We start from the raw sequence: 24,140 nt of genomic DNA on the forward strand, positions 1-24,140 counted from the left end.
CGGTACGGGCTTTTCTAGACTTTCCAGGATTTTAAAACATGGTTGTTACTTTTGTGATTGAATAAGTTGTCACGTGTTTCTTTCATAAGGTATTAGGATACCATACAGTCAGCAATGCCGTCACCAAAATGTCCCAAATGAGTAATAAATAGTTCCATCTACTGGAGGACGATGAAGCAAAAGATCCCTTTTGCGTTGCCGATCTAACCATTTTCTTGTGATGCTTTGTTATAAAATAGATTTATAAATGTGCAAATCCACATTGTGGATTAATGCGCCAACAATTTTTGAAAAATCTGTAGTCATATACAAAAAGCTCTGCAGTGTGAAGCCCTCGTACCATAATCAATTCAAGATTTGGTTGGGTAATGCATACAGCTTTTTGAATATGTAATGTCGCAGCTTCAAAAATACCAGCCGCATATCTAAAAGTAAATCGCATGCTCAGAAAAAAAAAGTTTTGAATCGTGAATTGCATGGTAAGAAGCATGTACCGACTTACGAAGGAAGATACTTGAAGAAATTTTTATGCATGAATTTTTTTCATAGACTATGTCGTCAAAAGCATCCGAGAATACATCCCGAAGTATCAAAGACATATAAAAAAGATGAAGCAAGACGGATTTAGCGTCATCGGCTACTGCAGGAAGTCTTGCACAAATGACGATAACGGCACCAGAGTGCGGCTCCTGCAGACCATGGTGGACCGGTTGCAGGAGAAATCCTTAGTCGATAGGGTTTTCGTTTCCCCGTTTTCTTCTGCTGACGAGGAGATCAACAGCAGGGATACTCAAGGCAATTTCGCCATGAACCAACTGGAAAATGTATCTGGAAATACTCAAGGCAAGTAATAAACTCATCGTACATTAGACTATGCTGAAAAACGATCTTTTTTATAGATCTAATCTCGTTCCTGACCATCACTCGAAAAGTCTGTCTGATCATCCTGGATTTTGCTGGCCTAACAACCAACGTGGAAGACCTGAAGCGCTTCATCAAGATAATAGTAATAAGTGTACGTAATGTGAAGGAATACTAAAATGATTAATGGTTATGAATAGTGATACTCCCAATTGGGAGAGTATAATAGTCGACCATTTACCACACCAGCACGACATCAAGATCTTCAGCCGAGACCAACTGTTAAATGATGACAAGATTCTAGGATTGTTCAATTGCAGGGTTAGCTGCATTCAGAGGACCAAATAAATTTTTTTTCTTTCCTTCGTATATATTCTAACTGTAAACAAACAATGAAGCCTTGAACATCAGCGAGATGGGCAAGAAAGGGCAGGAAACTGGGAGGACCTCCATGATCTGATATAGCACGAAAAGCAGCACCACGGGAGATCGCCGAGAGTAGTACCCAAACAAGCCGGCAAACCAAGATATCAGCCGTCACGAAGCTCCAAGATTCGTGCCGAGACATGTTCTGCAAGAAACAACTGCACCGGTGTAGTGAGAGTCGAAAACGGACGCCAAAGGCCAGTACCAATGAGCACGGCATCGTCCAAGAGAGCCTCACGTCTAAGGGCATGATCAGGAGCCATGCTGCTAATGGAAAGGAGATTGCCCGAAGGAACCCTAGTAAGTGAACAGGTCAACAAATGATGCAGCCATGCCCAGAGACATTTGTCGACAGACAACTTGTGAATTTTATTGGGACGGAATAAGCACTTTGAAAGTAATCCGATATATACGTACAAAAATGATGCCTGGTGCCTTCTAAGAAGCGTAGTATGCTAGTTACTATCAGCTTTGTTGCTGCATTGTTATGCTATCCACAGTTTCCTTCGACGAGGAGGGGATATAGATGATACTTCGACGGAAGAGTGTTTATCAAACGAATGGAAACTAAGACAGGATCGGTCGGGTGTTGTAGATAACAAAGTTCCAGGTCCTCCATCTCTTCTATTCGCTTTCCAAGCCTTGCAACATTCTCGTTGTTGTGTTCTTCACAAAAGAACATACAAATTGCTTGTTCTCTAGTTACTTTCATCTTGTCAAAGCAGGTATCTTGTTGAAAGCAGGTGAAAAGAGTAATCACGTAACTGGTCCTCTAACCGGTCCACCCAACCGGTCCATTTTTCACGTAACTGGTCCATCCAACCGGTCCATTGCTCTGCTTGGCCATGCGGTACTAAGTGGTATCATATACATACACTGTGAGAGTGTCGTGTCCAGAGGTACTCTATTATTATGGCGTGCGTCTGACAGACATGCTTTATTATGCAATGCAACGGGTTGCATGCACCACTGCCTTTCCTCCGGGCAAGCTGTCCTGGAAATCTCTATCCAGTCTCAGTCTCATTGATTTCTTCTGTCTCCTTTTCACATATTACACTCGTACAAGGAGGCTTGACCATGCAATACTAAGTGACTATGGCCGGCTGATGACCAAGACTGGGTCTTGGCCCATTTACACAGCCCTTGGCCCGTCTTCAATGCTGTGGCTCAAATAGAAAAATTGTCGCACCATATCAACCTACCCGTAGACCTGCTACTTACCTATATATCGCATACCTTGTAAACGAAATAAAATGGAATGACATACTTATCTGATTGCATATTCTTGGCCAGTAATGAAGCCATTCCATATTACATATGTTCTCTGTTTCGGCATTTATCCCAACAATTATGTGAATGAGAAATGAAACCATGGAAATCGCTCAACGTTAAGCTGTTACAAGCATCGCTAATTCTGGTCGATAAAGTCTCTTTTTCCAGAAACCTATGGTGTTTAACTTTGCTTTTAGCTACTGACCAAAATTGCTCAATTGGGTTGAGCTCAGGGGAATATGAAGGAGGATAAACACATCTATAACCTCGAGACGTAATATACTTCGTTATACGCTTTTTCCTAAAAGTAATGTCGCATTTTGTGAAATTTTATAACACATTTATACACCAAAACGACAAATTGCAGCGACATTAATTTTTGGAAAAGGTGTATCTTCAGACTTGTGTATAGGAGCATTATCCATAACGAGATAGCGCCCTTCCATTTGTGGATATTTGTCCATTTCATCCAAAGTATCTTTCAAAAAGCTAATATAGTGTCCCGTAACAGTACCAGTGCTCACGTATCCAGATTCCTGTCCAGCCTTTCTCTTATTAACAGGTTTTGGTATTCTCAAGCTTACTTTGATTAAACCTGAAGCTGAGATAGCACCTAATATCGTCGTGGTCTTTGCTCTCGTGGTTGGCACTGTGACAACAGCAGGAGTTTCCTTTCTTAGACCAAGCCCTCGTACGTTCATATTTATATGAAATGCAGACTCATCAAGAAAAACACAGTTGGTCAAGAAGTCCATGTCAGTTTGTTCCCACTTGCGAACCCAGTCATGTCGTTCCCCAATCTTTTCTGGGCTATTTTCTCTCCGCAGACTGGAAATCTGCTTTTTTCACGGAAAGGTTGCACTTTGTCCTCATGAAGTTATAAGCAGTGCTATGAGTGACTTTAAGACCATCGAACTGTCGCATTAAATGCTCAGTCACTTCGACGACAACAGCAGAGAGATTAGCATCAGTAAAATCAATAAGGGCCTTCACGTGTTCCTCAGTCAGAATGCGTCTACGACCTTTCTTTCTACCGCTCTGAAGATGCTATCGGGACGTTCCTCATACTGTTTGACCCATCTCTGGGCTGTGCGAATATGAATACCCAATTGTTTCGCTGCAGCAGAAGCACTCATACACTTCTCAATCTTCACTTTAAAGAATCTGGCCTTGTCTTGAGGAGTGTAAGAAGTATAAGTACGTTTTTCAGCCACTTCCCTCATACGAGAATCATCATCTCTAGGCTTATCTACTTGCATCACGTTAGCTCGAGATTTCTCCGCAGGCTTCTTTTGCAAATACTGAGTATCAAGAGCAAATTGTTCCTGGTCAATGAAGTAGTCCATGGGTTCGGGTCTACCGTTCTCATCGACAATAATTCCTTGTCCATCTTCATATAAAAATTGAGCACCCATGCTTGAAATTGTAAAGTAATGAAAAAGGGAACAGTGAGGGAATACAACTGCACCTAATATAAGAATTCCCAGCAACAACTTTTTTCTGCGACATTGAATTTCATTGGCTACGACATTACATTTTAAAAAAGTTGTACATTGATGACTTTTTTATCCTGCAAAAAGTTTGCATCTATTTCATCTGCATTTCCTCGTATTGGAACTCGGTCAAGAAGTTTAAGGTAATGTACTTTGCCGACAATTTGCGTTTGGAGCATCAATTGCGGACGAAAGGTACAGGCCGTCCAAGACCTGACCAAATGCACATGGCAATATGGAACATATGTTTGGATGCATTAGTGTCTCGATTCCAGAGGGTCCCGCAGCTCTTGCAGACTTGGATCCCGTAGTGTTTGACACCGTCATCCGTGACAACATTCTGGAAAGTTCGAGATAAGCATGTATGACATGTCTATCAAATACACTGTTTTCGCTTAGCATCTGCAGTCATGTGTTCGCCAATAATGATTTTACCTGTGTGGTCAAGTATTCATCGATTGTAACGACGACAACTTCATCGTTTGCTTCTCTTTTATTTGAGCTCTCTCCATAAAATATCTACTACATCCGATTGCAGACCTTTCTGGACACTCTTTCCTTTCCAAACATCCCCGATCCAAAAACGATAAGTGGCATCTTTCCGTGATTATTGCAGTCAACTCTCGCCTTCCGCCACTGGTTTTCTTTGAATGGTAGCTGTTCCTTTCCCATATAAAGCGTGTAACGGGCCGCTGAAATTGGTTGAGATGGTATTCTATTACAAGTGATCAGTGGCCAGGCCTCCGTTGATTACGATTTTCAATTGCGTACCTTCTGCTGGATGTCCGCGTTTTTTTAAGCCTTTTACGATTCTTTCGAGCCTTTTTCTTTTCTCGTCTGTTCTTGTTCCTATTCTTCTTTTTAGTTTCCTTCTTTGCTTACTGTACTTGCAGCCGCCATTGATCAGTATGTCGGCTATTTCAGCCCTTGCTCGTTGCTTTTCTTGGTAGTCACGGAATCGTTTGGCCGCTCTTCAATCGAAGTTGTAGAACTCGGGAAGAGTATCTAGGTGCCAAAAGTAATATGCGGCATATTGAAGGAACTGTTCGATGACGACCTTTTTCCTGTTAAAAAATGTGATTCGCTATAGTCGATTCCTAGTCGCTTTGATCCTCTCAAGCTGTAATATTCACTTGTCGCAGTTTCTGATATCATGCTCTTCACAACCGCAGTCGTAGGCCGCTGGGAAGACATCACGGCGATCGGGATCCACCGCGCTCGGGCAATAGTACGGATCAATTTCTTGGTCAGTGAAGTCTTCAATTTGCAATTGTGTTGGGGTATCCTGGCTCTAGCAAAATGAAAGGATGCTTGATAGCCATTAGTGGTGATTTGATTTATGAACATGCAGCTTCCGTGGCTAATTTATCTTTAAGAACTATCTGTCACCCTCGAACTTTTGGCTGTGGATAACTTACTTGGAAACAGTTTCAAAAACTCAGGTGCGTTCGTTATCTGCTCTTGGAAGGCGCATGCCTAAGATGCGAGCCAACGTTGCTCCGTCTACGGTGACGAATCGCCCATGGTATGATGGCAGGGGCACGAACAAGGAAAGGCAAGGTAAAGTCCTGGTGTCCGATAATTGTTGGACCTGCTGTGCCAATTGATGCTCATAATTGTACTATTGCAGGATATGGCACAGTGCAGTGGTACATGGGCGGGGCATGTAAGATACGAGTTCGCTCCAAACTTCTCGTATTGCGTTGCCAATTTCAAGACAGTGATTTTGAACCAGCAACCATCTCGTACGAGTAATCATTTGCAATTTTTGACGCCATATGTTTTTTTCATGCTCTACACACAGTACAAGATGGAGTGTAAGTAAAACTCTAAATACAAGATTACAAGTCTGTTCGTAAGATGCTTATTAGAACGAGCTTTTGCAATTTAAAGGCAATAAACTTCTCCATTCTGGACCGGAAGTACTCCACGACAATGTTGCTGTAGCAGTCTTTTCAACACATTACACGCGTGTGCAAGGTCTGCAGAGTAATGCTTGAAGTTATTTGAGCAGATAAACTATCGCTGGATATTGAAGCTTGATAGAAGCCCAAGTACTGTATCCATTATATTTCCAGACGTGTTTGAATTGTCATTAGTTATTGACTGTCCAAGGACAAGCTAAGCAATCAAATATAAGAACTGCTGTGCGAATATAAAAGTCGGAATGTCCTGGTCAGCGTGTTGGATGATGTACACATCCACGAATAGCATGGCTCTGGAGACAAAGTCGCCGCATGATTGTGACAGATTGCAAATGCCTTGCAATAATTGCCCACTGTATTCATCCCGAACGACATCCAGAAGAGGTACGGTCCAAGTATATCGTTCGGCATTTTTCCAAAGCTTTCTACATACCTTCTTGCATTGATGGCACGTGATTGGGGCATTTTCCTGAGCTCGATTTCGAATGACTCGCTGATCCCACAACTAGGGCCTGGTTTTGTGTTGACTTCTTGTTTTGATATTCTCGCAGAATTCTCCCCTTCTTCTTTTGACCTGCTTCCTCGGCTGCTTCTGCTTCAGTACGCTTCCTCTTGCGCCCAACTGATTAGCTAATGTTATTACGAGCCATGACAGAAGCTCCGACAATCATGCTCCCCTGTTTCTTTCTTCTGGTACAGACTACATTTTCTTGTTTCTTTCAGGACCGCGTTCGCCACAGTCTTTACAGAGATCTGCAAAAGCGTTGTATTAGCAAACCATCACTATATGTATGATCATTCTGCGTGACCTTGTTCTCGTTCTTTCTGCACCTTTTTCCATGCCCTTTTAAAAGGCAACAGCAGAAGTGGAGGGTAAAGCAATATGTCCAAAGAGATCAGCAAAACAAAAAGCAGTTCAATGAAAGGATATAAATCCAGTGAAGTATCGTTATCCATTTTGAAAAGTGAAGTAAGGAAGAGAAAGAAGCGTCAGATTTGGGATTATGCAAAGACAGAAAAATCAATTTTTTTACGGTTTACGACAACGAGTAGCCGACAATGAAACATCAGATAAGCTTTTTGAAACGCAAAACGTTGTACTATAAGAAATACCGTTTCCTTCCATTCAAAGTATGTCGGACTGCCTGTAAGCTCACGTATAACTAACGTATTTTTCCCTATCTCTTTTGCATACGTCTTTTGAACCAGAGAATAACGAATAATACTCCGCAGAAAGAATTCATTGTGGAATTCCAGTAGATGCTTAGGTGAATAACCGGTTGTTAAGCAGTTAGCCTGAAAAAGCAAGGTCTTCCACTGTCGTCATTGGTTCACCCAGATCCCCCTGTGTAAATGCTTTATATCCGTGTAATTTATAATGTCCATAAGTCTTTTTCCAACTTTTGAATTTAAAAGCCATATGTAATGTCATAAAGGATTGTTCCGCACCTTTCAAACTTATCGACATTCAGCGATAAAAATTGGTATCTTCAAATATTATGTTTGTGCTGATGTACGTCAAACGAGGCAGACATACATTCGCATTTTTTGCATTTCCAGCCGTTAGCCGACCTGGGTATGTGATTCTTTAGAATGCACACGAATTTTGTCAAAATTACAAGAGCACTTTATCATTTTTCGATGTCTAATTCATCTTGTCCTTGACCCATTGTCCGTCTTTAATTCTATAGATTTCATGTGCACCAGTTGGGAGATCGACGTAATCCACCTGGTCCACTTGCACTAGCAAAAGTGCAAAGTTCGAGTACCCTTCGTCTAACAATGCCTGGTCCTTTCCGTTGACTGGCATTCCTGTATGTGGATCCATATCATAAATTTCAAGCTGTGGTGGGCACGCCTTGGTAAACGTGGCTCGCAAGTGATCATTCATCCGGTACCACTGCCGCAGCCGCTCAGCTTCCCAGATCGACGCCCCTGTTTCCAGTTTTTTCCAAAATGCTCGCGTGGCGAGGCTAATGTTTTCCTGATGGGTAACTGGCTCCGGAATGTCTTTTTTAGGTGTAACCGCGCCATCCAATTCATCGTCTGGCGTATGCTCGTCCGTCACAGTGTAGACTTTGCCGGTAACGCGGAACTGTTCTTGCGTGCCGCCCATCCACCTGTAAAGAAAATGGCAAAAGGAGAATGGATGTTCGCATTTAGCGGAAGAAACATGGTAGTACATGGATGTGATAGTGACATGGAAAGCCAATTGCTTACCAACAAATTTCAGCGCTAGGATTTGCTGCGAGCTCACGCATTTTGTGTGAACGCTTTGCTGTTGTGATCGTCAGGATATCGCTTTCATATCCAGTCTCTTCATCGTGACTCTCGCCTGCGAACCCTCTGTTTTGGAGCGCTATCGTCAGTGCGCATCCTCCCTGCGACGCTGCATAAATTCACAAACCTAAACACGACCATGCGGTTTGCAGCCGTCTTATCCGGTCTGACAGTGGCAAGCGAAACGTATGCTGCTGACGGACCAAGCTTCTCAATGTTGGCATTCAATTGCGTTGTAATGTGACTCTTCCATGGTGGAAAGATTCGCGACATTGTGGAAAACCTTAGCAGCGGAGCGCAAAGCTGATGGTGGAAATGCATCTTATCATGCTCACTAGTTCCAAAAGTTCCACAAGACAAATGTCATTCTAACAATGCAGGAAACGATAAGATAATATGAAAAATGCCTCTTTTTTTACTTGATAGTAGGATGATTCTAAAATTAATCGGTTTCCTCTGTAAAATGAAAGTAACCATGTATGAGTAATGCGCCAAACAAGAAGTAAATTGGCATATTTTTCCAACTTACCGGTATGATAACCGCTTCGTCTGTTGCGAGCAAGAAGGAGAAGCATGATTAATGATCCATTCTATCATGTAAGGACGTGGTATTACATACCGCATTTCGGCCAGGACGCGCCTGGCATTTGTAAGCTCTGCATCCAGCTTGAGAATCTTGACTTGCTGCTCCATTTCCCTCCGCTTGAACTCATGCACAGACAGCTTGTTGAAATCTTCTTCCAACGTTTCTCCCTTTTGTGCCACAAGACTCTTGACCTGTTTTACAAGCTCGGCTGCAGCGTCCTTGACAGACTTCGCAGCCAGTTCCAGACGCTCCTGGGTACGAGACATGAACGTAGATTTTACACGAGAAGCAGCAACAAGTTGGGCCGTTGCTGCTGAGACTTCGTTTGATGCGACAATTAGCTGCTCCAAGGAGTGAGTCTTGCTGATAACACCGTCAGCAGCTTCTACCAGAAGATTGGTGGCGACAGCAACTGCCTTGGCCGCAGAGATCAAACCTTCAGTCCAGCGATTGTGCTTCTTGTAGAAAGCAGCCTTGGATGAAGTGCCACGTCCCTGTGCTACGATCTCCTGCTGAGAGGCAGTAGCGCATTTAATAAGGTTCGCAATAGCACTAGTAAGTGCGAGTACAGAGTTAAGGATGAGCTGATGTACTTGAAGATCTGTGGCAGACAATTCGGGGTTGCTAGGTCGCTTCATCAAAGCTTGAATTTTGGCAGTTGCCTCCTCGATGGCTCTCGCTGCGTTGGACATTTCTTGTTCAACCAAATCACCAACTTCACCTTCTGCTAGCTTATTGATATCAGTTGCACCAGCAAGGATGAGATCTTCAGTCTTTTGAGACAACTTCGTCAAGGCTTCCTGGACTCGCATGTCGCCTTGGATGACTACTTCAGGACGCTGTGCGGGCGGAAGCATTTTCAGGTAGCTCGACATGACGCTGCTAAAGTATTGTATAGTGGCTTCAGCAGATTGTCTGGCCAGTTTTATGATTTCGTCAATATCCTCGTCTTGCAGCACAAGACGGGTGATTCCTTTGGCATGGAGGAGGACGTCAATGATGGTATCTGCAAACTCCAGCGCTCTAGTGATAGTAACAGTGTGATCGCCTGTGTTGCTTCCGTCCAGGAATTTGCTGAATGCTGATAAGAACTCGACAGACATGATACTTGCACGTTCGATCATGGAAAGTGTCAACTCGGGAGTAGCATTCTCGTTACCATGCTGTCCAGGTGTTTCGAGCTCGTATACACCCTCGTTAATCTTTTGCACGCAAGTAGTGAGGATACTATCTGTAATATACGTTAGACTGCCTGACAACATAGCCCCGTTAAATCCTCTTCTAACTAACCAAGAATTTGGTTGAGTTTGTCGGTTTGCTGTGATTGCAGACGCTCATATTCTTCTTGCAAATCCGCTTGTCTGTCATTCTGAACATGCGGTCAGTGTACATGAATTTTCATACAGCTGGAAGCCGTTAGCTACTTGCCTGCTGAAGTTCAGCAAGTTGTTTGAGACATTCATCCATGCCTGCTTGCAAGACAGCAATTTCCTCATCTTTTTCCTATTTGAATGCTAGGTTACATATCATTGATGCATCGTGCAGTATCTGAAATTTAGCTTACATGACGGATACGGTCTGCATCGCCTTGTTGCTCCTCCAATTGCTTGAGAAACTCATCAATGAGAGCCTGCTTTTCAGCCAAACTCGCTTCTAGCTCGCCCTTTTCACGGTTGAAACGCGCCAGCAACGCGCTGACTTCTGCACCTTTAGATTTGCCCATATCTTGAGCTTGTGCTCGGGCCTCTGCGAGCTCTCGTTGCAAACGTTCCATATCGTCACGTTGATTCTATTCAAAGTATAAGCAACTATTAGTTATTGATTCACGTTCTAACTTACGCCTTGTAATCTGGCTAACTCGTTGCGAGCACGATCACGCTCACGAATAAGATCCGCTAATTCGATATTCTTTGCACGCATATCAGCTTCCATGCGTTCCAATTTTTCGGATGCTTCCTGTGCTGAGTTGGCCTTCACTTGCAGCTGTTTGTATTTGTTCAGCAATTCGATATGCTCCTTTCGAAGTTGGCTGTACAGTTTGGCAAGAGCCTCATATTTGTTCTTCCACATCTGAATCTCATCTGTCACATAATCAGTAAACCTTCCTGATATCCAATATCGTTCTGATATTTACTTTGCAGTGATCGGATGAGTTCATCTTTTGATGCATCTCTTTGTTGGGCATGTGCATTCACTTGACTGAGTTCTTGTTCCAATGCTTTCACTCTCTATAGACAGTGGGAAGATATGATCTTAGCTTTGTATCAGTATTAGCATCCTCTTTGCAGCTTACTCTATCATACTGCTCCAAAAGCATCTGATCTCTCTCGATTTGGTTACGTTGTTGCAAGAGCTGCATTTCCAATTCGTTTATTCTTCCAGCTTGGTGGTTCTGCATCTGCTGTCTCAATAATTCTTCCTGCTGTTGACGTTCACGCTCGGCAAGTAGGCGTTGTTGTTCTTCAAATTCTCGTTGTTGCTGGAGCTGCAGCTGGCGCATGCGCTCTTGCTCTTCAGCTCGTTGCTGAGCCAAGCGGCGTTGCTCTTCTTCGTATTCACGCTGCTGCTGCGCCTGTTGCTGTGACCAGAAATCGATAACAGGTTCTGGCGATGGTTGAGCAGGTGGTGGAGTCGACTCTGCCACCTGAGGACGTTTAGGTAATTTGGGAGTACTTGCTTCAATCAACGATGGTGGATCAGCGGGTAATTTGGGCACATTGATCAGACTCGTCAGATATTTGAGGTTAGAGCACTCGTAATAGAATTTCAGCAATGCATAATGCTGTTGGTTGTATCGCTGCCGTAACGGCTCAAGGGCATCCATAGCGCCGGTTCCTAGGGAGCAATGAGGATGAATAACGCCATTTTCTTGGCAACCCCCTTTGTCCATAACTTACTCTTGTGCATGGCTCTCAACATGCTAGTAATAAATTTGTAGATACCGTAACTCTCCTCCACAAGTGGTACGAGTGATGCAATTCGGCATTCGTTGTTTGAAGCCATGCGAAAGCTGGTGAAAACTACTTTTTGGAACTTATCGATGCGGTCCTGCAGAGTCATCAAGTCGCTGATTGTCTCGAAACTAAAAAGAACGGTCTGGTTGAGTAATATTCTAAGATAAAACATAGAATATGGCTTTTTACCCTTCATTTGGATCATCAATGTTTTTCAAGCTGATATACTCCTCATAGTCAAAAGTGCCGTTGAATTCCGGGTGATCGCGGTGAAACTGAAGCTTGAACAATAAAAGATCGACGTAATTCCGAATAAGTGTACCATATCCTCGTACTCCGTCCGCCATGACGCTGCGAGCACATGCTTCTAACCATCCAACTTCCCGCAACGCATCCTTGATAACCTGTTGAAACATTTCCCATAAATATCTCGTAGATTCCAGTAATGAAATATTAGGAGGATTTTCCCTCTCCAACGTACGTTGGGATGACCATCCTTGATGATTCGGTGGACTGTAATGAGCGCCTTGAAAGTCTGCACCTCATCGGACAGTAAAGGCAACACTTTAAGAATATTCCAAATAACGGCCGAAGTTCTGTGGTCCCAGGTATACACGATGCATTCTACGATGGTTCGTTTAGAAAGTCAGCCTTAACAATAACTTTGCTGAGCAGGCAGCTTACTTCGGACGTGTTTCTGTTTTGGCGCCGTCTCTTCGATGCTGGTCGCCTTTTTGATGCTTTGCGTAAGTTCTGATTCGGCTTTCTCGGCCGAGAGGTACGACATTGTGTGTTGGAAAGAGCGATTCCCTGCGAACTCGTGGTTCACTGCTGGAATTTCCTCCCGCCATGTTTCACAAAGTCAATGGAGCCGAAAATTCCTGCCAAGATGCGTCAGAGAACGGCCAATGCAAGCTTGTCCTACACGGTTAGAGGTCTTCCAAGTTCTATATCTAAATACCAGCTTCGTTACTGATAGTAAAATACTTAGAGCCTCGATACAGAAAGGATTTGTTACAGTAGATCCTATTGTAGACCTGCTAGACGTAATCTAATTTTGTAGCGTATATGAACCACTAGCAGCGCACACAGTAAATTTTGGAAATCAGGATCGCCTCTCCTCTTGGTATTGCTCAATGCTTCATGATTCAATTCTGTGGATCTTTTCAGTACTAAAAAGAAGAGAGTCAATGGTATAGGTCGCTGGAGGAATGTTATTTCATCAATCTTATGCAGCGACAACCTTGGTATAGTAGCTAATATGTATACTATATATATTGCATCCACAATAAGATACATATGAAAGCTATTAACTCAAATCAGTTAACGACGGTATTTTGATCTAAGGATCTTCCGAAGGCGCCTACATGTCCAACCCGATGGCCTTCGTCGTATGCACTAACGCCTGCAAACGAAGCTAGCCGATAGTTTGAATTACTTCGTCAGCTATTAATGCCCGTCTCTGCACACGGCACATTGTTCACCTAGGATCCCAGCGTATAGCTACACAGCAAGTTGAAAATTTTTTATATAGTAATCAGAACTTAGCATGCCCAAACGCAAATCTGTTGCTGATACAGTATCTATAATTCATGCAGCAAGGCAACGTAAACTTATCATAGTTTCAGAATTAGAAAGAAACGAGAGACCGGACTCTCACAAGGGTCCTCTTGGTCGTCTATAATAGACAAGAGTTTTATTCTTGTCATTTCAATCCTTCAAGTAAATACAGCCGTTCGGCTCACATTGACGAATAATTCAACGACATATTCAGGATCCAAACTGCGGATTTGCGGCTTAACAAAGTCCCGCTGTCTCCGAACAAGAGATGTTAACTTCCAAACGTTGCGTCTACAGGAGCCTGCGACAGTCTTGTCATAGATCGCAGTATTCGTAGTTCCTCGGAACTCTAAGATAAAAGTAGCAAGCTATTACCAATATCGACATAGGCTAGATTGTGATCGAGTGCTCAGTGTCAGTATTGGTGCCAGATTTCTATCATGCTAAAAGTTGCTAAGCGGTTTAGATTGAGTTTGGTGATTTGAGCATGCGACTATGCAACAAATACTCGAGTATCAACACAGGCTTCACGTGAGGGCAAACAAGGCAGCCTTCTGGGTGGGCGGCTATATCTCTCAACACTGCAACTTTTTTCTTCTTTCCCGCCAGAGAATACAAAAAAGGCACACGCTGGTTTGCACACAGTTCCAGACACACACAAACCTATACTCTCTCTTTTTCTCTTTTCTCCACATATCCCTCTAAACTTTTAGCAAGCGAGTTTATTTCTCTTTCCTTCTCTCTTATTCGCTGCAGTTTGCAGCAAAGCAGTTTTGCGGTTATGAACACTCAAAGGCGCACCGCTGCCCAAGCAAGCAGCTCCCCAAAGAGTGATTCGGTGACAACTCCAATGACAACAACCACGACAATGAGCCCGTTGAATCTGAGCCCTTCCTCCGAGCAGCTGTCCGTCCAGTCCATGCCTGTCCCAAGGAAACAACACTCGGCGCCTTCCGAGCTGCCGGCACAGCACACACTGAAACCGCCGAGCCTACGGCCCAAGCTCAATACCATCCTTAGCTCAGACGCCTCACGCTTCATGTCACTCGAAAAGTTGCAGCAGAATATGAAAAACACAAATCCACATCAAGAACGCCAGCTGACGATAGAAACAGCAGTGTTCCCGGAGCAGCAGTCTATTTTCAACGACAAGGCGAGACGCGGGGCGCCTCAGGTTAGCCAAGCTCTTCTTCTTCTGTTATGATTATACATTTGTTTTTATCAGCGGATGGGATATACGGACTGATACATATGTCTATATATATCTTATATCAGAGCGATGCCCGGAGCGTGCGCTCAGTCAATGATGCAAATAGCCATCAACAACACCACAAACGATCGCCAAGCAAACGTAGCAATAGACGGACTAGCAGCAAGAAACGGTCTGCTCAGAGCATCAAGCCGTCCGAGATCTTTGCTAGAAATCTGAGCGATGCCGTTCTCGATGCAAATGGTAAGAGAGGGCGGATTTGTTGTTGAAGATAAATGAATACATATTGATATGGATATCGATATCGGGATCCACAGACTCTGACGAATTGGAGAGCTTTGTGTATCATGACAACCGGTCGTCTCTATACCCTGTCTTACCTTCCTTTCAGTGGGCCAGCGAAAGCTATGTCAAACGAATAGATGCTGGAGTCGAATCATTCAATCAACATAAACCCCGTCGTCCTGTATTACGATCTGCCGTATCAGAATTGCCATCTACAGCATTGCTACACTCATCCCCTTTCCATCCGAAACAGCCTAAGAGGTACCAAGATTATTACACAAGTGATGCTGATGAGGAAAGCGCACTTTTGCACCCCCGTGGCAGTAGGAGGAAACGTCATCGTTATCATATGGCTAATAAAAGGTAAGCGGGCAATCACGATCTTCTTGGTTTGAAACAAATCTGCCCTGATATATTAATGTTATTATTTACTTTTGTTTACGTTTTTCGACAGGAAATATATCTTGTTGTGGATCATCTTTGCTCTGCTTGTCGCAATCACCGCCATATGGTCGTGCATCCTTTTCACCGCAATGCCTCTAGCTTCATTTGAAGCAGTAGGCTTATCCAACGTTCTTGGATCTGACAAGGAGCTATTTTTCGACCTTCATGTAAAAGCGAGGTAAGGGCACGTTTTCTCTGCTCCCGGATTTCTGTGTTTCCTAATCATCTTATTAGGAACCCAAATTTTTGGTCAGTCTATGTATCACATGCCTCCTTGTCCGTATTTGCTTCAAGCCATTACGTACCAATCGTTATGGACACAAACAATACATCATCTATTGACCATATGCTAGGTAAACTTTGGTTGGAGTTTCTAATAAGACAGAGATAGTAACGATAATAATATTATGCAGCATCGCCCATCGAATTTCTTGGTACAGTCAGTGAACTCGACGAACCGCTCATTTTCGAATCTGCAAGCTTCTTTGAACCCACAGTGACCAATGCTACTACGCAGATACAAATCAAATATCCAGGCAAAACCAAAGGCGACATGTCGGGAAATGAACGATGGTGAGTAACGGACGTTCCTTGTTTTACGCCTGCTTCTGACGCATACACTGCTTAGGGCAAGGATTATTCGATACCCATACGAGTTAACTGTCAGGGGCGTTGTAAAGTATCGTGTGCTCCCAATGATGCAAATGCACACCGCACGTCTGTGTGAAGTGGCTCGCGTTGATCCCTCGACAGGCGGTATCTCAGATGTGCCGCCGTCCGAGCGCTCCGTCTGCGACGAAGAAGTCCTAGTAGCATAACAAAAAACGAACATATACCCTCACTATCACCTTTGTACCCTTCTATCACGTTCTTTCTCTCTCGCTCTCTCTTCGTTTTTTTTTTTATTTTTTTTTAAATCTGCGCTCTGCGGCGGTGCATTTCACTCCATTCAACTCTTCTGTGCATGTATCCAATTAAAATATGCTTGATCAAATGTGCAATGTCTGTTTATCTATTATGAAGAGTAGGTCTGCAACCTAGGTTTAGGTATTGCTAAACTAGATACACTGATGGATGGTTGCCACGAGTTTTACCGCTGGCAGGTTGACAACCGGCAGGTTTTTATTATCGCTGCTATTGTCATTCTTGTCTTAAGGACGTTATACTTTTTTCTTCTTCTTTACTTGCTGAGATTTGAGAATCGGACGATCTGCATCAATTTCATCTGCATGTACCATTTTACGTTTGCGTTCGGCATCGTGCTCTCTTTTCGACCTGCACGTACAGATATACTTGTCAGCCAACTGGCACTCATCCGGCATGTAAAAAAGCCATACTTGTCTTCTTTCGATATGTGGTTACGAATTTCGGGATAGGTTGGGAGTAACGATGGATCTTGGGCTATATGTAAAATGTGTTTGGTTGATAAATTCAAGCATATCGACCTTTCTTCTCAGGATTTTACCTCTGGGAGATTCTGTAAAGTATGGATGTGACAATGCTTGCTTAACTGTAAGCCGTGCTTTCGGATTATAGGTGAGAAGACCCGCTAAAAGGTTCTTGGTATTTTCGCTATAACGCGGGAATACTTGTGAAATATTATTGTACCTAGAAAACCAGTTTTAGTATTCTTGCCTTTTATTTAGGCTGCAGAGGTTTGAACAACGATAAACTTACTCTTCCTTTGGGAGCACAAGGGTTCTTGCCAGTGGAAGATTCTTGAATCCAGGCCATATCTTTTCATTTGGAGTGCCAAGCAATTTGACAATAAGATCCAGCTGGTCCTGCTCGGTATTGCCGGGTAACAATGGACGGTGCTGCAGAAATTCTCCAAATATACATCCTGCAGACCTATGCGACGAGTTAATCATTCCTGTCTGTTGCTCCGAAAACGAGAATGTTATACTTGCCATAGATCCACTGCATATGTATAGTTTGGTTCACCAAACAACAGTTCCGGAGATCGGTACCAAAGTGTAACCACATTCGGTGTCATTGCTTTTTGAGGCAGACCGATTGTCCGTGCCAGACCGAAATCAGCTGCGAGATATATTATTCAGTATTTTTTTTGATCCATTCAACGAATGTTATATTTCTTTACCAATTTTTAACAGTCCCGTAGATGTAAGTAACAAGTTGGACATTTTCAGATCTCTGCCAGAACGATATTTGTGTAAATTCCTTCTTCAAGCAACAATGGGCTACCTTGTTCTTTTACCTGTGAATGATGGAGTGGTTGTGGCAATATTCCAATCCTTGCAAAAGCTGAAGCATCAAACATTTGACTAGAATGTCTGTGATCAGTGCATGATTATCATCACTGTATATATCCGCACTTCATACTTTCAGATGGAGTGTAGGGAGTGGGTACCATGTCCAGCAAAGTACCCAGATCCTGTTCACAGTACTCCATGACCAAGAAGATCGATTCCAGCTTAGGACCCACCGCCACATCGGTCACGTTGACAATGTTCTTGTGCCGCATGCGTTTCAATATGCTAATTTCACGCAGACTCGATATAGGCATGCCATCCATTTCGCGCTCCATACGGATCTTTTTGAGCGCAACAATTTCGTTCGTTTTCGTATCTTTCACCCTGCTGCAACGCCTTTTGTTCAGCATTCTTGATTGCAGGTTGGCTTCTGATTCTTACGAAAAACATACTAGACGACACCGTATGTGCCTTCACCGACACGATTCAGTTTTTGAAAATCGTCTACGTCCCGACAATCACCGTAGAACGGAACATCGTCGTATTCAATGCATTGATTACAGACTGTATATAGCTTAGTTCTTTGTACGGATTCTCTGTCGTCGTTGTCTCCCATTGCATTTCCCTGGTTGCCCTCTGGAAAATGCAATCAAGCAAAATGAATTTCTCCTCCTCTCTAAAAACCCCGCTCAGTCTCTCTTTATTAAGTGAAAAGGCCACCGCAGATACATCGTCTTCCTAAACTCTGATACCACAGTGCGTGCACAGATGGATCCGATTCGTCCAAGGCTACGCTAGGTGGTAAGGAAAGCTGATGGCAGCGCACACAGCTGCGAACATGCTTTGCATTTGGAGGTATCCATCTTTTCCTCAACACATCTATGCGTTGCTCCTTGTCCTGCTCTAGGTATATGACGGGCTGCGCACAAGTTTCAGCAAAATCAGCAGTGATTTTCCGTAATTGCATCAGTTCAGACTTTGGCAACCGCGATTTGAGTAAAAGCATCCATTCTTTCGCTACATAGAAATCCAGCGTGTATCAGCTATCCAGGGTCCAGCCATTTTGCAAGCGCTTACCTATATCATCTTGCCCTTCTCCTTGTGCTTTCTCTTCGTTTTTAGTATCCATGTCGTCTATTGCTTTGAGAAAAGACAGTACGTTCTCTATGGAGACAGGTTCGTTTTGTAAAATATTGGATGCGTATCTGCGGAGGAGTTGTGCTGTCTCCGGTCGTCGTTGCAGCTCATAAGATGAAGATGATGTGAATTGGATAAAATGCTTAATGATGACGAGAGTCTTGTATAGAGCAATGCGTGAGGGGCCGTGGAGTAATAATACAGCATGTACCGGACGGGCTGTAATATCTGCCAGGGCTATGTATAACTCCGTTAGATACGTTTATGTCAAGTAGTGCCAGATCATCACTTGCCAGAATTCTTTGGATGCTTGCAATTAAAAAGCATGAACCATTTAGAGAGTATCCATCGTACAAAGTCCAAAGTCCACGTTGTCAGCGAAACAAGAGACCATAAACTGTCTGCATAAAAGCAGTCTAAGTATTCTGCTTGGCGGAATAATTGCCGACTTTCAATTTACCTGGATCAAATTCGAGGGGTGTCTCGGTTTTATCGGTGCCTTCTACAAATGCTTATTGTCAATGCCATCAAATACATCTCACGCGATCAGAACCTTACCTAACACTTGCGTAACAGTAGAGTAATCGCTCGTGCAACTGCCAAGAAAACATTCAAGTATGATTGGCAATTGTATTGCTCTGGCAAAGTTGGTGTATTGGATCGATCGCTCAGGCAATCGACTGAATAGCAAGCCAATAAACAATTTAGAATAGTAACACCACGTCAGCTTCATGATGATGAAAACTTACTCTAATAAACCAAGTGCAAGGCCGTATGCATATCCTCGCTGAGGAGAATTCCATTCACGTAAAACGGAAACAGCAGCCTTAATGTCGGCTTGGAATGGAGTGACGCTCAGACTTTCCACCCGTCCTTGACTGCAAAATACTTGATACGCAGTTATTGCCCGGTTAATGACATCTTCAGCAATGCCTAACAAAGCACCGTTGGTTTGCAGCTAGATTTGTAGAAGCCGCAGCTGCGAAATTATACCTTTGTTGCCAGTAGCCACTTCTAAACGAACAAGTTCTGACAGCAGATCTGCATCTTCGAGTTGATTCAGAAGCGATAACTTTATCATTTTCTCCAAAAGTGATATCTCAGTATCAGCTTCATTCGGTTTCGGATCGCTCGTCGTACGCGCGACACCATATTTGCTTGATGAGTACAAACACAAAGCATGCGTCTCGTTGGGTGATAAAGCTATGTCCACCACAGCATCTGGCCGCCCATCAGCGTAAGATGAAGACGTCAAAATTTGCCAGAATGTATACGAAATAGAGCTATTCGTGTCATTCGTAGTCTTTGATAATCCAAACTCGTTGCTACCAGATTACATTAATGCTTTTTGCATATCAAGTTTCACGTAATACGACTCACCTTTCGCGGAATTCCATATGTACACTGCCGTTTGACAATCCAACGACAAGGCGACCATCCCGGCTACTTGTCAGACATGTAATGAAAGCCTCGTCTATTGAGAATCCTTCAGTGTAATGTAAGCTCTGCAACCAAAACTTTAGTCTTAATATCGTTTTCAAGCATCTGTAAATACTTACTGCTCTGGAATTAGAGAGATCTGTTTGTCCTTCAAGTGACCATTTTGCCAAAAAGCTATTAAATTGTTTTTCCTCTAAGTGTTCAAAAAAGCCATCAGTATATCTCGTTTTGTATGGCCACGGAGGAAAGAAGGAGTGCTTACCTTCGGAAGAGCTTAAGCCAATTGCAAGAACGATTTTGGATTTCCTCTGCAGAATATGCACTTGAGACACTCGTCTGCTGGAACCAACAGACAATCCGGCACTTTTCAACAGGGAAGGAGTCATTCTCAACTTTGCAATTTCCTGGCAGACTACACCTGGATGCTCGCAATAAGTTAATAGATGGTACTAGATAAAATCGCGTGCAGATACGCTTATTTACCTCCTCCCTCACGAGATCCATGTGTAAACCGAATAGTGATTTTGTAAATATGTATAGTCTGCGATTGTGCATTCGCATAGTGTGCCGCAAGGTATACGTTTCCATCTGGTTTTTTTTTTCAAATTTAGACAGAGTACAGTAAAGTCAATGTATGTTTCAAACTTTACCTTTTCCAAGCAGGATAGAAGCATGCGATATGCGTTTCCAATCATCAATTCCCATTAACATCATGCCGTAGCATCCCGTATCAGCGCGCCGGTAGGCGGAACCACCTACCGCCGGCAGGGTCGTAGAAAACGTCGAAAAAATCTTGCCACCGCGCTGGTAGTAGACAGCTAGTTGACCTTGCACAGTGACAACGATGAATGATAGGACGCCGTACGGATTCCTTGGACCTTGTATATTCTCCTTCACAAACCGATCATCCGTTTCCGAGTATTCATACTATAAGATCAAGGTTGAATAAATCCCATCATCACCCCCAGCAATAGCAGGCTTTGGTTAGTTACTCGTCTGTCATGATTCAGCCATAGAAATGCTGCAACGGGTTGACATAGATCAGTTGTGTATATTTGCGTCCACTCTTCAGCTGAGCTCTATAAAGCCCAATAAGTCTCTCGCTCCAGTCATTCGTTTACGGTCATCCTACTACTTACTCCAAGCTCCCATATTCCAATTCTACCAGTTTCATCGACTGTTGCAAGTGCCGTGCCGCGTTGGTTCCACTCCAGGTGAGTGATTGTTCGTCGAGCGTGAAGTTCCTGAGCCAACCGAAGTTGTGTTTTGCAGAGCGGTGCATGCTTTCCACTCAGATCAAGACTGTAGTGATCCCCTGTAATAGCATGAATTCCAGGTGGATTAGGTTTAGGTGGAACGGTAACAACAACGCTGTGTGCTGATGACGCTAGATGCCGCGGTGCTTGTCTGTACAGTAGAGTTGACAATAAACAGGACTGCGGGTATCGACTAGCGGGACGTTTGGTCGTCGCTGCCGCTAGTGGCGATTCAGAATGTTGATCGACCCGTCGTCTTTTGTTTGGAGCGGCGTCGATCACCATTGTCATATCAGGTTCAAGTTCGGCAAGAGCGGGGGGAATAATCGGTTCCATACGCGTTTATTATATTCATCGCCGCCAATTTTGCAGTCAGACTGCATTTTTGACCTTCCCTCACAACCCTCCCTGTTTTCCCTTGTCTTTTTTCTCTTTTCCAACATGTCTGATCAACGAGCAAGATTGCAAGCACTAGCTGCCAAAAGACACAAGGACAAAGATCAGGAAGAATCTCCTCGTGCAAAGAAGCCAAAGACTTCGTCAGAGCAGTACGTTTAGGAGTTTATTCATGTTGTGCGCAGTAGAACGCTTGCAAGGTGTTTGACACGTAATCTTTCGTGTTTCCAGAGCGACCAAAAGGTCTAGCAAAAATAAGGATCCGTTCATAGTCGATGATGATGAGATTGAAGAGGAAGAAGAAGAATCCGACGAAGAGGAAGAGGAAGAGGAAGAGGAAGAAGAGGAGGAAGGTATGTGCAGCTATCTTGTTACAGACACAATTTGATCTACGCGTCTAACGACATTGGGCCACAGATGAAGAAGCCCCCAGAAAGAAGAAATCAAGCAAGTCAAACGAGTCCAAGTCAAAACCCGCGAGAAAAGAGAAACGTAAGGATGACGATCAGGGTTCCGATGCCGAGGATAAAAGCGAAATTTCAGGTGAGATACAGCAGCTGGTCTATTTTAGGCACCTTGGATACTCAAAACAACTTGTTTGTGTGTTCAGAGGGCGAGCTCGAAGCGCTGGACACATCCAACATTATCGAAGGCGGCCGTCGTACGCGTGGCAGAAAGATCGATTTCAAGCAATTTGGTGCGGATCCAGAGGACGAAGAGGAGTAATGAAATCATATTACCCATCTTGTCTTTATTACACTTTTGATGACTTGTTATTGCTATCTTGTTTCTCTCTTGTTGTCTCTGCTGTGTCAGCCTCCTTTTCTTTCAATCGACTTTCACTCTCCTCACGATTAGCTGGGACATGAAGACGTTTCTCGAGTTCTTCAGCAAGTTCATCCACTTGTTTGTCAGCTTCCTTTTGTGTCGGTTCTCCCTCAGCAGCTTCTTCAACAGCTGCCAAGAGCTTGTCTTCGACGGCCCACTGCGCCTTCAATTTCTCGTTGCCTTTTCGGAACATATTGTCCAGCTCGTCCTACGTGAATGAATGAGAACCATGCATCTCGTTTTCCTTCAGAGTCACGTTTATTGTTTACCTTCCAACCAAGCAACTCTGCTAATTCTTCCACGCCCTTGTCAGAATCGCCAAGGTGTAATACATCTCTGTTCTTTCCGTGTTTCCACTTGAAATCAAACCCACGGCTTTTAGAGTTGTACTAATAATATCAAAAGGGAACGTTAACAAAAGTTCCATATACGCGCGCATGTCAATATCCAAATTCAAACTTACGGCGCCCGCTACTTCTCGGTTTATCAAGAGACGAGGAACGTGTTCCTGTACTCGATCTATCAACGATGCAAATGGTTGCACTTGCAAGCTTGTACCGATTACAATGAGCAAGTCTGTCGAGTCAAAGTCCTAAAAGGTAAAATCGTCAATAATTGGTGACATGTAATAATAAACACATCTTCCTACATCAAGCTGTTGGAAGAAGCGAGCCGGTAAATTCTCGCCGAAAAAAGTGATATCCGGCTTGATAAGTCCCTCGCATTCTTCACATCGCGCGACTTGGGCTAATGCTATCTTCTTCTTGAGCTCTGTCGTATCCGCCTTTTGATTACAATCAATGCACGATGCAGTTGCAAAGCTGCCGTGCGCTTCCACAATGTACTCGTCCTCCAAGCCAGCCAGACGTTCTAAAGTATCAATGTTCTGAGTAAAGTTGCGCAGCAGGACACCTTTTTCTTTTAAGAGTCGTATGAAATAATGCGTCTTTGTTGGATAGTATTTTCCGGGGTATATTTCTTTTGCCAAAGCATAAAACGGTTCAGGTCGTTCCTACAACACATATTAACATTGTGTATATCCTCTTACTGCTCGCTGCTTATATATTTACCACAAAGTAATCAACGTCAAAGATCGCTTCCGGGTATGGCAGTTTGAACTTTTGAAGATTGTCGTAGAGACCGGTACCCTTTGTTCGGAAATCTGGGATGCCTGCCGCCGTAGATATACCTGCACCGGTCATAACAATAATGTTTTTGGCTGTTGTATCCATAGCAACCAGCTATTAGTTGCTATACAACCGTTTGTTCTTTTTTCTCAAAAATCGCATACCTTTTCCAGTCTTTATAAGTTCAGCAATAGCTTTCAATGAGTTTTCATTGAGGACTCCACCCTTGGCCTGCGCTCTTGAAGACCTTGCTCCACCCGCCATGACAACACTGCTGCTTGCTCTCTTTCGTATGTGTCTTATCGAAAAGAGAAACCACGGGCCTGCCCTCTGATGAAATAATGCGTGACCCGACTTTTTTCAAGCGCCGCGCAAACAAAAGCAAAAGTTGTGACTGTGATAATATGGATATAAAAAGGCGTCAGACTGCGGAATTTCTTTTTTTTC

At 43.6% G+C, this 24,140-nt stretch overlaps 11 protein-coding genes across 11 annotated transcripts; 4 read left to right on the top strand and 7 right to left on the bottom strand.

Moving 5' to 3' along the window:
- Positions 1–608: 608 nt before the first annotated feature.
- Positions 609–1,595, top strand: VTP01DRAFT_5780 (uncharacterized protein; the record flags this gene model as incomplete). Its single annotated transcript, XM_069384609.1, has 4 exons — positions 609–843; positions 900–1,015; positions 1,091–1,142; positions 1,327–1,595. The coding sequence occupies 4 exons, from the start codon at positions 609–611 to the stop codon at positions 1,593–1,595; spliced, it is 672 nt and encodes a 223-aa protein (XP_069235015.1).
- A 1,305-nt stretch (positions 1,596–2,900) lies between these two features.
- On the bottom strand, positions 2,901–3,260 carry VTP01DRAFT_5781 (uncharacterized protein; the record flags this gene model as incomplete). Its single annotated transcript, XM_069384610.1, has 1 exon — positions 2,901–3,260. The coding sequence occupies one exon, from the start codon at positions 3,258–3,260 to the stop codon at positions 2,901–2,903; it is 360 nt and encodes a 119-aa protein (XP_069235016.1).
- Positions 3,261–3,369: 109 nt separating this feature from the next.
- Positions 3,370–3,974, bottom strand: VTP01DRAFT_5782 (uncharacterized protein; the record flags this gene model as incomplete). The annotated part of the gene is made up of 2 exons (XM_069384611.1): positions 3,370–3,574; positions 3,628–3,974. The coding sequence occupies 2 exons, from the start codon at positions 3,972–3,974 to the stop codon at positions 3,370–3,372; spliced, it is 552 nt and encodes a 183-aa protein (XP_069235017.1).
- A 1,231-nt stretch (positions 3,975–5,205) lies between these two features.
- VTP01DRAFT_5783 (uncharacterized protein) lies at positions 5,206–6,263 on the top strand (the record flags this gene model as incomplete). Its single annotated transcript, XM_069384612.1, has 7 exons — positions 5,206–5,298; positions 5,495–5,612; positions 5,683–5,718; positions 5,774–5,869; positions 5,946–6,041; positions 6,099–6,150; positions 6,215–6,263. 7 exons carry the CDS (start codon positions 5,206–5,208, stop codon positions 6,261–6,263), a joined length of 540 nt encoding a protein of 179 aa, XP_069235018.1.
- Positions 6,264–7,622: 1,359 nt separating this feature from the next.
- VTP01DRAFT_5784 (uncharacterized protein) lies at positions 7,623–8,530 on the bottom strand (the record flags this gene model as incomplete). The annotated part of the gene is made up of 3 exons (XM_069384613.1): positions 7,623–8,097; positions 8,198–8,323; positions 8,385–8,530. The coding sequence occupies 3 exons, from the start codon at positions 8,528–8,530 to the stop codon at positions 7,623–7,625; spliced, it is 747 nt and encodes a 248-aa protein (XP_069235019.1).
- A 169-nt stretch (positions 8,531–8,699) lies between these two features.
- Positions 8,700–12,584, bottom strand: VTP01DRAFT_5785 (uncharacterized protein; the record flags this gene model as incomplete). The annotated part of the gene is made up of 13 exons (XM_069384614.1): positions 8,700–8,713; positions 8,787–8,806; positions 8,877–10,074; positions 10,134–10,212; positions 10,272–10,346; positions 10,408–10,632; positions 10,683–10,924; positions 10,978–11,071; positions 11,137–11,678; positions 11,741–11,925; positions 11,987–12,201; positions 12,279–12,421; positions 12,482–12,584. The coding sequence occupies 13 exons, from the start codon at positions 12,582–12,584 to the stop codon at positions 8,700–8,702; spliced, it is 3,135 nt and encodes a 1,044-aa protein (XP_069235020.1).
- Positions 12,585–14,138: 1,554 nt separating this feature from the next.
- Positions 14,139–16,114, top strand: VTP01DRAFT_5786 (uncharacterized protein; the record flags this gene model as incomplete). Its single annotated transcript, XM_069384615.1, has 7 exons — positions 14,139–14,531; positions 14,633–14,810; positions 14,885–15,215; positions 15,307–15,474; positions 15,531–15,649; positions 15,710–15,869; positions 15,925–16,114. 7 exons carry the CDS (start codon positions 14,139–14,141, stop codon positions 16,112–16,114), a joined length of 1,539 nt encoding a protein of 512 aa, XP_069235021.1.
- A 342-nt stretch (positions 16,115–16,456) lies between these two features.
- Positions 16,457–18,125, bottom strand: VTP01DRAFT_5787 (uncharacterized protein; the record flags this gene model as incomplete). The annotated part of the gene is made up of 9 exons (XM_069384616.1): positions 16,457–16,571; positions 16,634–16,697; positions 16,762–16,904; positions 16,974–17,147; positions 17,207–17,336; positions 17,398–17,450; positions 17,515–17,581; positions 17,640–17,896; positions 17,962–18,125. 9 exons carry the CDS (start codon positions 18,123–18,125, stop codon positions 16,457–16,459), a joined length of 1,167 nt encoding a protein of 388 aa, XP_069235022.1.
- Positions 18,126–18,212: 87 nt separating this feature from the next.
- VTP01DRAFT_5788 (uncharacterized protein) lies at positions 18,213–21,678 on the bottom strand (the record flags this gene model as incomplete). Its single annotated transcript, XM_069384617.1, has 14 exons — positions 18,213–18,526; positions 18,587–18,883; positions 18,940–19,047; positions 19,107–19,148; positions 19,205–19,326; positions 19,396–19,579; positions 19,640–19,971; positions 20,027–20,151; positions 20,206–20,279; positions 20,349–20,504; positions 20,570–20,674; positions 20,737–21,013; positions 21,079–21,165; positions 21,226–21,678. 14 exons carry the CDS (start codon positions 21,676–21,678, stop codon positions 18,213–18,215), a joined length of 2,676 nt encoding a protein of 891 aa, XP_069235023.1.
- A 105-nt stretch (positions 21,679–21,783) lies between these two features.
- Positions 21,784–22,464, top strand: VTP01DRAFT_5789 (uncharacterized protein; the record flags this gene model as incomplete). Its single annotated transcript, XM_069384618.1, has 4 exons — positions 21,784–21,890; positions 21,970–22,091; positions 22,156–22,281; positions 22,349–22,464. 4 exons carry the CDS (start codon positions 21,784–21,786, stop codon positions 22,462–22,464), a joined length of 471 nt encoding a protein of 156 aa, XP_069235024.1.
- Positions 22,465–22,492: 28 nt separating this feature from the next.
- On the bottom strand, positions 22,493–23,957 carry VTP01DRAFT_5790 (uncharacterized protein; the record flags this gene model as incomplete). Its single annotated transcript, XM_069384620.1, has 6 exons — positions 22,493–22,774; positions 22,836–22,955; positions 23,030–23,158; positions 23,216–23,578; positions 23,637–23,785; positions 23,858–23,957. The coding sequence occupies 6 exons, from the start codon at positions 23,955–23,957 to the stop codon at positions 22,493–22,495; spliced, it is 1,143 nt and encodes a 380-aa protein (XP_069235025.1).
- Between the last annotated feature and the right edge of the window lie 183 nt (positions 23,958–24,140).

The sequence above is a fragment of the Rhizomucor pusillus genome (genome assembly GCF_041956525.1).
Source record: "Rhizomucor pusillus strain CBS 183.67 unplaced genomic scaffold VTP01scaffold_25, whole genome shotgun sequence".
Lineage (NCBI taxonomy): Eukaryota > Fungi > Mucoromycota > Mucoromycetes > Mucorales > Lichtheimiaceae > Rhizomucor > Rhizomucor pusillus.